Here is a 15,465-nt window from a genome sequence, read left to right as displayed (position 1 = left end):
ACGAATAAACAAATATATATGACAATTCTATATTCCATTACCCCCTCCCATTTTGTTTTTTAAAAAAAATGTTGGTTGACCTTTGAAATAATTTTCTGTCTCACTGGTAACTGCTTTATATATTGCTCCGTCAGCCAACCTGAAAAGAAACCAAAGAAAAGCACCCACTGCTTATAGGTAGAGCACAAGGGACTCTGGGAATGTTACCAACTGAGGCTGTATGGCGTCGATTCATTTAACAGAACTGAGCATTATTCTTCGGTGCTTCGCGTAGCGCTCCCGAAGAGAGAGTCATACCCAGAATTCCGTTGTGGGAAAAATGGCTCCATTAACCTTGAGCTAGTTAAGAGTCTTTTTTTTTTTTTTTTAAATCTCTGAGAATGAAAGAGATATGGGGGACGGGAGAAGGAAAGCAGAGGAGGGGAAAAGGGGAGACAGGAAAGGGGGGGGTGGAAAGAGAGGAGAAATAGGGGAGAATATACACCAGTAAAGCAACAGCAGGAACTTTAAAAGGTAAAAAACGGAAGATTCACAGACAGTAGAAGCAGTTATAGGTGACGTTACGAGAGGAAGGCCACCGCACAAAACCCACTAACCCCCAAGAATCACTGATTCACTAGGACTGCAGGAATGGGACTGTACCACTCCGGACTAGAGATAGAGCACAGAGAAGACAAAAGACAAAACAACTACGTTAGCTTAGTATATACTGCATATCGAAACACACATTGAAACTGCAATGGACTGACGGCCAAGGACACGTACACGTTGTACACGTTACAGTTCTCACATCTGTTATTAGATGCCTTAACAAACAGCTGCCAAAAATGAAGTGGAGGAAGAATTTATACTTGACAGTCATCTGGAGTGTCTGACACCACACTGATTTCTGGCAACGAAGACAAAATAGGATATTTTTTTCTTTTTCTTTTTCTTTTTTTTTTCTTCTTTTACTTAATGTGCAGTTTTCAGTTGCAGTTATCTATCTGAAGCTTATTAACCCATTCTTTAGTTTTAAAACTTAATTGGTTTCAACTCAGAAATAAGAGCCAAAGGGAAGTAAATTCCATCAAATCAGTCCCTTTTTTCCCTCTTTCCTTTTAGCAAGAAATGAAAAAGAAAACCAACCCAAAAATATGTTAAATATTTTTTTTCCTTCTTTTACTCCAAAGTGTTATTGAAGTTGCAAAATTAGCCTCAGTTAGACTGAGTAAAGGGAAAAAAAAAGAAAAGAAAAGCCCAACAAAAGGCGATATGTACTTAAACTGCTCCTCAAATCAGTTTGATTGAGTTTTCCAAAGGCCCCTTTTTAAAAGGGCTTTACTGACCCATTAAATTTAATGTGAGGCTATGTTTGTTAGTTGGGAGGTAAAAAACTTTAAGTCCTGCAGCAAACGTTAATGAGGGCTTTGTCTTAACTAACCAAGGAGACTGCAGCACGGACTCTAGACCAGGACAGAACACATTTTTTTTTTTTTCCCCCAAAACCCAGCCCAGGAGCTGCATTTTGTATGAAGACATTACAGATTAATAAATGATAGCACCATGGTTTTAGAAATTAAGTTAATGTTTCAGTAATTAACATTTAGTCCAACTTTTTTTTTAAAACATTCTAGTCACAGGCCAGAAATTAAGTTTAAGAACCCAAATTATTTTTATGTGCAAGTAAGAAAATCTTAAAATCTTAACCATAAAAAGAGAATTAAATTCTGCATAAAATTCTAAAATACTATTCCCCTATTCTTAAAGGAATTAGGAACAGAAACCAAAAAAGAAAATCCACCCCATTCATTTGACTTAGTCAAACAGGGCACATTGTTTATGCTTGTCTTTTTTTTTTTCCCATCTTGATCATATCAAGATCTTTATGAAGGAAACCCAATGGTTGTCACTTGAGAAAAATCTCTTGACCACAAGACTGAGTATTTTATGGCAGAGGCATATACACATTAAAGACATCTTAATAAAGATGCAAAGGAAAGCGAAACCCAACACACATCTTAGGAGAAGACGGAAATGGCAGGCAGTTTGGTCATCGGACCCTCCGAAAGGCAAAAAATAAACATATCTTTACACGAAAGAATAAGTCACGTTAAAGAAAGAGGGGGATGGGCCGGGGACCGTCGTGTCCGGAGAAGACGCTGCTGACCTGCTCGAATTCAAAGTGCTAGAATTAAAGGTCTAAAGGAAAACGCGTGGATGCCTCGGCGGGTGGCCGGGGGCGGCTCAGTCGTCCTTGCGCTCCAGGGCCTGCGCCGCGTGGATGCCATTGCTGTAGACCGGGAAGGGCAGCGTGGAGAAGAGTCCCTCGGCCGTGGTGAACACGTTGCCGGCGGGCATCTGCGTCAGGCTGGCCGCGCTCACGGCGCCGCCGAAGGGTCCCGACATGTTGAGCCGGTGCACGTGGTGGTACAGCATCTCCATGGGCGTCTTGGGGTCGAGGCCGAAGCCGGGGCTGTTGACGTCCACGAAGTTGACGGCGTGCGCGTTGGGCAGCAGGTTGCCCTGCATGGCCAGGGTCACCTCGGCGGGCGCGTAGCGGATGGTGCCGGTGGTGTAGACCCGCTGCGCGGCCGTGCTGGTGGCCGCCAGGGTCCCCGTCACCCGGTGCACCAGCGGCAGCACCACGTTGCCCGCCTGCAGCCGCTGCAGCGCCTCCAGGTCCCCAGTGTACAGCAAGGAGCCGGGCGCGCCGCCCCCGGGGTGCTTGTCCCTGGGGGATGCGGACAGCGGGGGCGACAGCGGGTCGGAGGCGGCGGGGGGCGCCAGCGCGGCGCCCGAGGGGGCCGGGGTGCTGAACTGGGTCTTGCGCGCGGCCGCCGCGCCCTCGGCGCCCGGCGGGGTGAGCACGGAGTCGGGGATGGCGACCTGCAGCGCCCCCTGGCCCTGGCCCTGGCCCTGGCCCGGCGGGGACGGGAAGTGCTCGGCGCTGGGGGGCTTGGTCATGCTGTAGGGGGACTCGTTCCTGGAGATCTCGCGGTTGGGCGGGTAGTTCCAGATGCTGCTGTCGTTGTCGAAGTTGATGGGCTCCGCGATCTCCGTCTTGATCTTGAGCACCGAGGCGGCGCCGTGCGGGGACGCGAGCAGCCGCGGGGGCTCCACCAGGCCGGCGTCCAGCCCGCCGGGGCTCGAGGCGCTGGACAGGCGCCTGCGGCTGGCGCTGCCGCCCTTCTGCCTTTTCCGCCGCTTCTTGCGCTTCTGGTGCTTGCTGGAGGCCTGCGCGCCCGCCTCGCCCGCGCTGTCCGAGTCCTTGGCGCTGTCCGACGTGAGCGACTCGCAGTTCTGCAGCCGCAGGTCCGACTCGCTCTCCACGTAGCGCTCCACCTTGATCTGCATGGGGCCCAGCGCGCCGAAGCCGTCCTCGGCCGCCTTGGGGTTCTCAAAGTCCGAGTGCTCGAAGCTGTCGTCGCTGTCGCGGCTGTCCGCGTTGCTGGAGCTGTGGCCGTCCTCGTTGCAGTTCATGTCCTGGTCGCACGCGTTGCCCGACTTCTTGCGGTCGGGCTCCGGGTCTTCGCTGTTCTCAGACTGGTTGCCCTTCTCGTCGGACTTGGAGTTCTCGTTGTCCTCTGTGCGAGCCCGCAGCGGCGGCGGGGTGCAGGGTGGGCGGACAGGAGGGAGAGACAGAGAGGACACCGTTAGCAGGGCGGGCCTGGCCTCTCACCTGCGGGGGCAGGGGGGGGGCAGTCCTGACCCTCGACCAGGACACCACCTGGTGACTTAAACAGAGCCTGGGCTTTCTCTGTTGAGGGCTAACTTAAACTTCTCGAAAGGGCGGGCCCTGGGTCAGAGGCATAGGTGCCTCCTGGACACCTGCACAAGCTCCTCGGGGAGTCCGATTACCTGGCATAGGGCAGTGACAGATGAGGGAATCCTCGGACTTTTGTGTATATTTGTGGCACTGGAGATTGAACCCAGGGGCATTCTGCCTCCAAGCTACACCCCCAGCCCTTATTTTATTTTTTATTTTGAAACAAGGTCTCACTAGGTTGATGAGAGTCTCGCTACTTGCTGAGGCTGTCCTTGAACCTAGGAGTCTCCTGTCTCAGCCTCTCAAGTACTGGGGCTGTAAGCCTCTCAAGTACTGGGGCTGTAAGCTTGCGCCATCACCCCACCGGTTCTTGCTTCGAGTAAAATGGTCAGAGAGAACTGGGATCACAGTATCACTCCTCTGTATGGCGAGAGAGGGCTACATTAAGTGATTGCTAACTCAGTCTCTCTCTTTGTGTTTATGAAAAGATATAGACACACATATAATCACAATATATGTACATATGCATATATACCACTTTATGTTTACACACATATTTATACATTATACACAGACATGCACGTGTGTGTGGAGAGAGGAGACTCAATAATAACCTGGTCTTCACCTATCAATATCAAATGTGGCCAGCTGCGTGGCTTCTGACCATGGCCCTTTGGCCACTACCCTCCGCTACTGTTTGGAAAGGCAAGCCAAAACTACAGAGTATGGAGAAGAAGTAATACCTGTAATACCTGAGGTGTCTTTAGAGTCTGATTCGGAGTCGGACGTCTCGGAGGATTCGGAGGTTTTCTCCGGCAGGTGGGGAAGTTGCGCGATGTCCATGGGTGTGTCCTTGTACTCAGGGTTACTGTGGGGGCGGGAGGCATTCGTCAGGAGTACAGTTAACTCATTCTGCAGGGTTTGCTTTGGACCATCTTCACCCAAACTTCTGGAGCTTGGAAAGTTTAGAAGACTAAATGGGAAATCACTTCTCAGCTCTTGAAGGGACTTTGACAGAAGCTTGGATTTTACACCCCGGGGTACGGGTGCACTCTGGTACAATGATTGAATACCCCAAAGTGCATGAAAGCCGCTAAAAAGCTTTTAAATAATCAGGTACCACTGGGGGCCAGGGAAGGAAGCTGCTCGACACTCCTCCCAGTGCAACACCTGGGGGCCCGGACGAGAATTACTCTCAGCAACCCGTTCGCCCGCCTCCCAGTGCACCCTGCCTTCTCTTGGGCTTCTAATGAGTCCACTGTCTCAGTACCCTTGACTTGGCCCTTGATGTAACTTCTCAGCTGTTCAGACGGCTCCAAAGCTATTGTGTGTGTGCGTGTGGGGGTGTGTGGAGCCCTCACTGCCTAACGATCTGACAGAAGCACAGGTGTACCTCGGGATGCATGGATTATGGCTACTGAACTGTCAACACACCCATTACAATCACATTTTCATCTGCTCATGTGGCGTACACCTGTGGCTTGTTAGCTGGAAACCTGATTGCAGTGGGGCAAGCCCCAGTGTGAGAGAGGCCCTAACAGAATGGAACTAACCCCATTTGCACGGAAATGCTTAATTTCTGTTCTATTTTTAATTCAGAAATGAGCCCCTTCTGGAAAAGAGAGCACATTCGGTCAGTGTGAGCTGTCTTCTGAAAATGCCACTCCCAGGCTGGCCTGCCATACGAGCAGTGCAGGCTCCTGTACAGTGAAGTACGAGGAGAGGATCCCGACTTGAAATGGGAAATGCCTCTTTCATCCTTCTGCGATGGTTGGCTGAGCAGAGACTTACAACCGATGATAAAGGGCTCATTTGCTAACCTGCAGTGCAATTCCTGTATCAGAGTCACTATTTCGGTAACTACTCTACAACTGCAAATGTCCCTGGGTGGGTTAATTCACAAAGATGGATTAGCAGGCATTTACTCCTTAGTGTGAATTAGCTTCAGCAGCAAAGCTCTGTCTAGATAATCAGATGAGACTAATTGCAGCAAGATGGACTTAGCACTCCGTGGTCCCTGAATACTGAGTCTATATTTCTATTATCTATTATAAGGAAATGGGGAGAATACCAAGGCACACTACAAGGCCCAGAAGCGAGAGATTCTGGGGAGGAAGACAGTCTGAGAATATTGTTCAGGTTGGAACAAAATAAGAATGTGAAAAAGAATGCCCACCTTCAGTAGTTGCTATTTTGCTAAGACCGTGTCCTTTTTCTAACGAGATCTCCAGCCTCGGCATCAGTGGCTGGATGCTCGGTGGAGTTTCCTCTGCTAAAGCTCATCTCCTTTAGTCCAAGGGCCGTAAGGTTTTAAAGGTCATCTGTCCTTCAACTTACTCCCTTTTATTAGTGGCCTCAGGGTAGGTCTTGGGAAAAGGTCTACCACATCTGAGCTCAGGCTGGAGCCTGAAGAGTTCAAGATAACCAGACTGCTTTCTCTCTCTCCGTAAGGAATTAGATGGAATAGAATTACCAAAGGAGCTTATACTATTTGACTCTAGGCTAAATTAATGGTGATGACCCACAGCTGTATAGGGTGGCTTTACCTTACACCCTTCTCACTCCCTCTATAGGAAGTCCTGAGGCCATCGAAGCAGTAAGAAGAGCTCAGATAGAGCCGGGCGTGGTGGCGCACGCTTGTAATCCCCGCGCTTGGGAGGCAGAAACAGGAGGATTGCGCAGGTTTGAAGCCAGCCGCGCGTGCTGGCTTAGGAGACCCTGTTTCCAAATAAAAATGTAAAAATAGGTCTGGGAGTGTAGCCTGGAGGTAGAAGAAACCCCAGTACCACCATAAAAAAAAAAAAAGCTCAGATAGGAAAACATTTCAGAGTAGGCATAGCAACAATATGGATGACTTCAGTATCCTATATTATATCAATGACACTTTCTAGCCTAGCTTCCTTGTTACCAATGCTTCTTCTTCTTCTTCTTCTTCTTTTTTTTTTTTTTTTTTTTTTTCAGTACTGGGGATGAAACCCAGGGGCATTCTACCTTTGAGCTACACCTCCTGCCCTATTTTTTAGTCTTTTATTTTTGAAACAGGGTCTCACTGAGTTGTGAAGGGCTTCACTAATTAGCTGAGGCTGTCTGCAAACCGCGATCCTCCTATCTCTGCCTCCCAAATGCTGGGGTTACAAGTGTGCGCCACCACACCTGGCGTCCAATGCTTAATTCTTAATGGGTCTCCTTGGTATAATGCCACCTTTGCCTAGCAAAAGAATGCCAATGCCACAATACTTTGTTCTATTTTATGTTTGTCACATGTGCTTTTCTAACTTTTTGTCATATACATAGTCACTGTTCCAAGGAACTGTATAAAAGGATTCCTTGGTATCAGAATCCGTCTTGAGCATACCACCACTACAGGGAATAGGTTGAGTGGAAATAAAGCTTTGGAGAAAGAGATATTAAATACACATACATTTACCTTTAGAGGGAATTAATATAGAGTAGAGAGGTCAAAAAAGGAAAGGAAGGTAGATAAATGAAGACTCTTTTAAGTGGTGCCCATTAAGGCCCTCTCTAGAGCAATAATCATTAGTGCCTGATTGATATGATACTGGAAGCAAGCATATTCATGCCTTCAAGTCATTGCCAGAGTCTGTGAACACTGATGGGCCAACCTACTGATGGGCCACGGTTGTTAGCACTTGGCTGTCTCAAAGACAAACGGGATGCAGGTATCACTGTCAAAATTACCAGCCAAAGGGCATCAACTTCTGCTCACTAGATCTTCTGGAAGTTTTCCTGTTCTGACCACATGTGGGCTCTGCTCAGGGCAACAGAAACCAAGGACTGTATGACAGTGGTGGGGGAGAGCCAGGCCGAGCACTGTCACGGCTTCCAGATGCGATTGGTGTAGAAGCCTCCAGAAGATTTACCCCTAACTCAGACTACCCTGTGTGTGGGTCTTGGATCCTCTTCTGCCTGCTTGAATAGAAAGGCAGAGAGTCCAAGGGAAGGAAATAGAAGGTGTCTTACACCAGAATTTAGGAGGCAGTAGAGCTCAGACTCATACATGGATATAAATTTGAGAACAGACTTCAGGAGCACTACAGCTTACCTGAGATTACAGAGCAGTAGGCAAAAGAAAACTGTCTTCATTTAAAAAAAATACTGAGATTGTCATTATTCTGGCAAAACAACTCATTTTGTTTACAAACACTTAAATGCCTAGAGAATCAAATCCTATGGAATAGGCTGGAGACATTGAAAGGGTGAAACACAAGAGAAATACAATGTACCCCTTACTTCTCCATCCAATCTCCTTTTGATTAATTTTCGCAGGGCTGGGAGCATATGAGTGAGCGTGTGGTGGGAACAGGAGGTGCTTTCTGAATGCTTTACTTGCAGGCTAAAGTCTGTATTTTTTTGTTTCTGGGCTTACGATTTGTGAAACAACCACAGCAGCTTCTACAGAGCTGCCCAAATGTTGACAACCCGAGTATTACTAAGTATCTTGCAGATCTTCCCTGCACGTCCCTTCCAATGGTTTGATCTCACATTTCTTTGAATCTCATGGAAAGAAGAACAGAATTTCTATGAAATCCCACACCAGGTAACATCAAAAGATAATACTTACACCATGTCAGCTAGTACCTATAGGTCTGCATAGTTTATAACAGAGACAGAAAAACAAAACAGAAGCCAACAGAATTAGGAAATATACCTAAGAAGATAATTCACCCAGATGATGTTCTTCTCATTTGCATTCTTGGCATTGATAGCTATGGTGGCGCTAGACTGTATCCAAATATAGCCTCCGTTCTTCTGCATCCATCGGTAGTACTTTGTCACACACTGACCCTTATTCAGCACTGGGGGGAAAAAAACAAAAAACAAAAAGAACAAAACAGGCATTGTATTAAGACTGGGACCAAATGATTTTCATTTCTGCAAAACCTCATGCCGAGACATGGGAGGTCTTATATCAAGCGGGCTGCGCGTCTGTATGCGTAATGCAGGATGCCATTAGTAGAACAAATGAAATCAACAATTCAGCAAGTGGAGGCTCTGGGGCCAGGGTCACTGGCATTCGTAGCAAGACTTTATTCCATTTGGGGCAGCCCTGGTGTGGGAGGAAGGATGAAAAGACAACAAATCTTTTTTTTTTTTTTTTTTTTTTTTGCCTCACAGAACACCTAATGCAGTGTGGATATTGTCAATGGGCCTGACGTCAGATGGTAGGAAGGCAAATTGGGACGTGATTTACTCATAGGTTGGAGACAGCTCTCTTTGAGATGTTGGATATTTGGATAGATGCTTTCCCTGTCTTTGATCATTTCTCCCCAGCACCGGCCTCATCAGCTTGGCATCCTTATACACAGGTTCCCTTTTGATGTTGTCGAACAGAATTTATGGTCCGTGGATGGACTAAATTTACATGGGTCGGTCAGGGGAAAATCTGGTGAGACCGCCAAACCTTGGAACGAAATGGATTCCTCAGTCCAGTCAGAGAGAAACACTGGCCTAGGGAGGCTCGGGATTGACTTGGCAAGAGCCACAAACAGTGACAGCTCCACACAGACTCTGAAATACGGCCCCAAATGAAGGAACAAGTAAAAACAATCGGTAATGTGAAACGGTGCCATTAAATACCCACGGAAAGAGAGCCTTTAAAATGCAGATGTTAAAAATGATACGTTAACCAAAATCTTGCCAAGCTGAAATTGATTTGATTTGTATCCGGGTACTCCTGAGCTAGTAAAAGGGGAAAGTGCAGTAAATCATCCCCTGAAATAAAGTGCTACGGATGGGAATTGTTTCAAAGGATGCCGGAAATGTGCAAAAGCTGCCGTTATGACTTGGATATATATGGATGGCCGCGGTTCGGTGCCCCCGAAGGCTCGCTGGCCGACCGGCCACTAGAGGGCAGTGTGCACTCATCTACACGGCCCGCTTTTGGCATGTCCTTGTCTCCGTCTGCTAAAATGAAAAACCTCTAACTGCTGTAATAAATTTGGCTAAATTAGCTGCTAAATGGTTATCTCAAGTAATATGTATTTGCATTAATCATCTTGCTCTAAACCAGAACAAGCCAGAGTCCTAAAGACGTAGTAAATTCATATTGTCCATTTAATTACGGCTAATAAGTGCTTCATATACAATAGTTTCATGAAGTACATTTTGATTTTTTTGGGGGGGTGGATGGGCAAAGGGGAGCCACTTTGGAAAAGAGCCCTGCTTCAGGCTCTTGAATCTCTTCCCGTTGTGTCCTGAGCTACTCTTTTGCCTCTGAAAGCGATCGCAAATCAAACCTCCACGCATCAAATCTGTAAACATAAATGTTCCGATGCTGTTCTTCTCCTCTCCATTTTTACCCCTCATGATACACTAACTGGATGGTGGTAAAAGTGAATAATTACAGCTTCACCGTTGCCTGAAATGGTGATCTCACTTTGATGTGGGTTCCGAATTGCGGCAAGTTTCATTCTGATACTACCGCACAGTTTAGGCTACTTTGAGGTCTGCCACCTTCTCTCGGTGGCGAGGCTCCACAGGTAGCAATGTCCTCTCCTTCTGTGGGCAACTGTAAGTTCGGCCATACTGCATGCATGGCTTCCCAGGCCGCAGAACTGCGTAGTGAAGCCGAAAGTGTCAAATCCTAATTCTGCTGAACCACTCTTCTGTCAGACCGTTGTTGCACGCAACAAGATGTGCTTTCATTCAGATCCTCCCAACCTGGTTAGTTACTAATCGAGGGACGGTGGCTTGTGTCTTTCTGTCCACTCTTTTCACAGAGAGAGCTTACAGCTCTCCGCTCAGTGGTTGGTGGCATAATACTATCTGCTTCGTATCTGGAATAAGAAATAATTCCAGATGGTTCCAGCATATTTTAACAAAGGCCAAAGAAACTAAGAAGCCCACTTTGAGACTCACATGAAGTAAATACTGAGATGGCGAGCTAGAGCAGCTCTGCCTGGTTGGAGATTCTGGATTGGAATGACCCAAAGTAGGCAAAATTAAAAAGAAAAAAAAAGTATTTCCCAAAGACAAGACTATAAAATTAAATTAGAATTTGCAGAGTCAACATAAAGATCACCCCACCTTTCTTCCTAATGATACTCTCAGACTTAAAAGAGACAAGCGAAATCCTAGCTGTCCAATGGAGATCCAGCAAAACATCTGCCTCCCTGGGATGTTTCAGGTGTGTGCTGTAAAAGGATCTGAAAGGCTTGTGTACTAAAGGACTGACAGAGCGCCATGTTTTTGAGAAAACACAGGATGATTCATCTGTTTAAATGCATCTGTGTTTCTTGAGTATATAAATATTAATTTACTAGGGCCCATGGATACTTTAATACAGTCTCCTTCCCCAAACCCAAGCTAGGGACTACCGAGCAAAGAGAGGAGACCTAGATGGAAGCGGGCAGGACAGGTGAGTTGTGATGTGAGGAGGCGGCTGTCAAAGGGCTGAAGAGCAGGAGGTCCTTGGGGACTCAGGGAGCTACATGATTGCTCTTAGTTACCATGGTGAATATCAAGAAGCAGGTTTTAGAGCCCATCCCCAGCAACAGAGGAAGGTAAGTTTGATTTAACCCATAACTTTTTTCCCTGGTCTAGTCTGACAAACAAATTTTTACCCAGGATTTGGGAGGTGGAGACAAGAAGATCACAGGTTTGAGGCCAGCCTTAGAAACTCAGTGAGACCCTGTTTCCAAATGAAAAAATAAAATTGGGCTGGGGGTGTGGCTCAGGGTTAAAGTGTTTCCTGGGTTTAATCCCCAGTTCCACAAACAAACAAACAAATAAACAAATGACATAACTTTAAAAGAGTAAACATTTTAGCATGATCTTACATCTTGACGCTGTCCTTGAGATTAGCTTTTCTGAATGAGAACCCTGATCACTGGGATTCCAGTGATAACTACCATTGAGCTGGGAAGTTAATTCCCACTCAAGTATGAAATGTTGACCAAAATATTGCCTACGCTGCTTTTGTTTTTCAGGAGGTCTCATAAAAGAGGTCATGATGGTATCACTTCTTTTTTTAAATGAATAGAAATAATTTTTGCCTGGGTCTCCAAAATGTAAATGTATCAGTTTAGGAGGAAGCTTATTTCTTGAAAAAAAAAAATCCTACTGGCAAATCAGCTGGATCATTCCAGCTGTGCCAGAGGCAGGATCTGACAGCTTTTCCTGTGCTCATGTGGTCCTAATCAGCTCAAGAAGAAAAGCCACCTTGGTGTCAGTTTGATAGAGATTTTTAGTGTGTAATAAATTAGAGAACTTGAAAAATACAGAAAAACTTATTTTTTGATTCTCTTTAATCCAGTGGCTGCTGTCTTTAGTTTCACATTTTAGGTTTAGATAGCAGAAGGAAATGAGAAAATATTTGTATCAGTCTAGTTCATTAAAATCTCTTGTGGGGAAAGCATAATTAAGCACAATGTAAGTTACTTGATATGGAACTCTTCAAAAATAGTTAACTGTCCCTTGAAAAGAGATAGATACTCATCACGTTGTTGATCCTAGGATAAACTCATAACCATGAACACAAACTATCAAGGGAGAGGAGAAAAGGGAGAGAAAATATATATGTGGGTATTTTTGTTATCACATTTATGAGATATGGTCTGAATACTTGGTATCTCATTGGTTTATTCCAAAATTTCTGCTGTCTAAAATTCTTGTGTTGAACAGCCCGTGTGTCCTTTGACTGAATTCACTGATCAGGTTGTAAAGTCTCTAGATTTATGTTTTTAAGGGTGTGCGATAGAAATGAGCTTAAGGATCTTGAAAATTTGGCCTCTTTTTAGGTTTCCTATCTGAGTGGCCCAGACAGATTGTGAATCCCTCTGCTACCGCAGGAGAACATGTTCCTTATTCCTCTGAAGTCCAGAGCGTGGCCAGTTGTTTTCGACTGTTAATGGTCTAAGAAACACCAAGAAGCTGGCTGTGGTCAGCACTTCCCCACGCTCCGGGCTGGAGGTGCCCAAGAGTTACAGACTGTGCTCTTTCTTCACCTGACCTTCCACTTGGGAGAAGAACACAAGGGAGATAACAACACAGGGGAGACTGAAGTCCTCCTGCCTGAGCAAGGCCAGCCCTGCTCATCCACAGTTACATGGGTGTCTCTTTGGCTGTACGTCAAAACACTACCCAAGCCTTGGCCAGGAAGGGAGTGGAAAATACAATGCAGTCAACAGAAAACTGCAAAGTGCCTACATACATCAAATACACACCACCCCTACCTCAAATAAAAAAGACCGGATGCTAAGTTTTATTGAATATACTTTTAAAACATCTGGTCTCTTGGTTCAAGCTTAGCGGTGAGTATACAAAAAACATCCTGCATTTAGAGAATAACTACTTTTCCCCAACTCCGACGAGCCTCTTCCCCACGCCCCTGCTGCACAGACCCACGGCCCTGCACACAGTTTCCAACAGAAGGATTTCAGTGTTCCTTGGGAAAACTTTGTGCACAGACCCAGACTGATGACTGAAAGGACATAAAGGAAGCCAGTGTCTGCGGCGGGGATGTAATTCTGTTAGTAAATCAAAACAAATCGGCACAAGTTTGCCTTCAGAAATATGAAGGAAAAAAGAGAACATGGTCTCTTCCTGTTGGGCTCTTCCACGAACTCAAAGCCAAGGAACCTGAATAGAGAGTTGGTTGTGTCTTAAACAGAAGGAAGCAGTCGAAGGCAGTTTGCAGGAGGAGATGGAGAACACATATCAAAAGCCATCTCAGTAAAGTGTCTCACAAAAGGACATTCTCGCGGTTTGCAGGGCATTAAAAAGCTGCAATGCTTGGTGTATTCAGGTAAGTATAGAAGAAATAGGGACTGGTGAGATCATCGGAGATTCCGCACTTGACATTCACACAGCTGAACAAAGAGCTTCATTATCGTCATGGCGATATGAGGACGCATCTGCAGCCCCCCTCCCCCCCAGGGTACCTTCATCAATGGCCGCAGAGGGCAGACGCCTTCTGCTAGAAACTCAGAAACGGTCTCTGAATTCACTAAAGTGGAGTGTGTATATGTGTGTGTGTTTAAGTAGGGGGGGGGGCTAAGCACCACGGTTGGGTGCTTAGCTATAGCCACTGGTTCTCTTTCTACATTCACAAAACTGGCAGATGAAACATGAAAAAGAATACTGACTCTTTAATCTCTGCTTCTCCACCTAAGGCCCAAGGCAGGCTGACAGGGAACTTCATTCTGGAAACAGACTTAAAAAAAAAAAATTCTGGATTACTTTTTCCTCTGCTTTTGAAAACTGTGGGCTATAGGGGAATGAACCTGACATAGACTTAAAACAAGAACAAGTTTCTTTATCTAAAAAGTTATAGAGTCCTTGATGCTTACAGGAAGGTCATTTTCAAAACCCACAGGAGAAACAGCATTGTGGCCACAGACTGCATTAAGTACTTTATTTACTTGCACTAGAGACAGTTTTTCGTTTAGATTGGCTCACAGGATCAAGCCGGGTTCTGATGCGGTGCACACTTTCCTATAGATTTTGCAATTAGTGAGCTAGATGTCTTAAATAGCAGGCATCCACAAATTGGTTTTTAGAGTTTTTTTTTTTTGCAAATCTATATGCTGAGCAATATTTGGTAAAGTTGAGTGATATTTGATACTTAATGTGAGTTATGAGCTTAAGGACAAAGACCTGTGGATGTTCTGTGAATGTCTATGCCTCATGTATGGATTTTCCCCCTAATACACTAATGGCAGGCCCTGCTTGAACTGCTATCTGTGTGATTTACAGCCTCAGAAGAGGTTTTGTCCTATACCACTGCCAATTGATAGATTTTTATTAACTGTTAATATTGAATCATGCAGAAAACTTTTCATTGATTTAGAACATGTCGATTCGTTAAGTTTGAAAAATAAATTCCCCTTTTCTTCTTCATGATAATGTACTGAATTGGAGTTCAAGGCTTTTAAACACTGATGGTATCAGTGGCGTGTGCTCCAGGAGGGGGAGAATCAGAGTAATTGCTGGCAGGAGTGACAGCTGAGACCTCAGGATTTTTTCATGCTGTCTTCAGTTCAATTCTGGGAGTCTCAGGATTGCTTATTCCTGCCCTTCTCAACCCCCAATAGTTAAGGGCAGTATCTGGAACCCAGGAGCATTCTACCTCTGAGCTACACCCACAGCCCTTTTTTTTTACATTTTGAAACAAGATCTCGCTAAGTTGCTGAGGCTAGCCTCGAACTTGTGATTCTTTTGTCTCAGCCTCCCAGGTACTGGGATTAACAGGTGTGTGCCACTGTGCCTGGCTAAGGGCAGTATTTTAAAGCCCCCCTCCCCCCATTTCTTGTTGCAGGGATTTGTTATTTAAGGAGAAGCTGTGAACTCTTCTGCATAGAGTTAGGGAAGATTTATGGCTCGGCGAGGAAGGAAATGGTACATTTGTTCCATGGTTCAGTAAGATTATTTTTGAATGCCTCCTCTGTTTCAGGCACTAGGAATATCACAGGAAGCAAAATCTGCCCTCCGACTTTAGTCTCAGTCACTCTGATAACTGCATTCCCCTTGCCAGTGATTAGGAGAGGTCTGGAATATGACAAAACGCCGGACAGCGGAATTCAAGAGGAATTGCTGCACGGGCAGGGGCTGAAAAGATTTCTTTTACTCCAAAATCAGATCTTCCTCTACTTGCCTCTGAGTAGGACAGAGGCTTATCAGTTGTTTTAACTAACAAAGGTATGATAGTGGCTGCCTTATGGGAATGGCATGTAGGTCTAGGAAAGCACCAGGGGCCT

General features: G+C 45.7%; 1 protein-coding gene across 12 annotated transcripts in view; it reads right to left on the bottom strand.

Moving 5' to 3' along the window:
- Positions 1-2,226: 2,226 nt before the first annotated feature.
- NPAS3 (neuronal PAS domain protein 3) overlaps positions 2,227-15,465 on the bottom strand; it is a gene marked incomplete at both ends in the record, with an annotated part of 883,378 nt that continues 870,139 nt past the window's right edge. For 8 of the 12 annotated variants that reach the window (XM_080707501.1, XM_080707502.1, XM_080707504.1 and 5 more), the window contains 3 exons: positions 2,227-3,566; positions 4,492-4,616; positions 8,418-8,565. In XM_080707501.1, the coding sequence (XP_080563627.1) occupies positions 2,227-3,566; positions 4,492-4,616; positions 8,418-8,565 (1,613 nt within the window). The remainder of the gene's footprint in view (positions 3,567-4,491; positions 4,617-8,417; positions 8,566-15,465) is intronic. The other 4 variants (XM_080707497.1, XM_080707503.1, XM_080707505.1 and 1 more) reach the window with 1 other exon arrangement.

The sequence above is a fragment of the Muscardinus avellanarius genome (genome assembly GCF_963383645.1).
Source record: "Muscardinus avellanarius genome assembly, chromosome: 12".
Classification (NCBI taxonomy): Eukaryota; Metazoa; Chordata; class Mammalia; order Rodentia; family Gliridae; genus Muscardinus; species Muscardinus avellanarius.
Note: the sequence above shows the minus strand (reverse complement) of the source record. Positions and strands in the feature narration are given on the sequence as shown.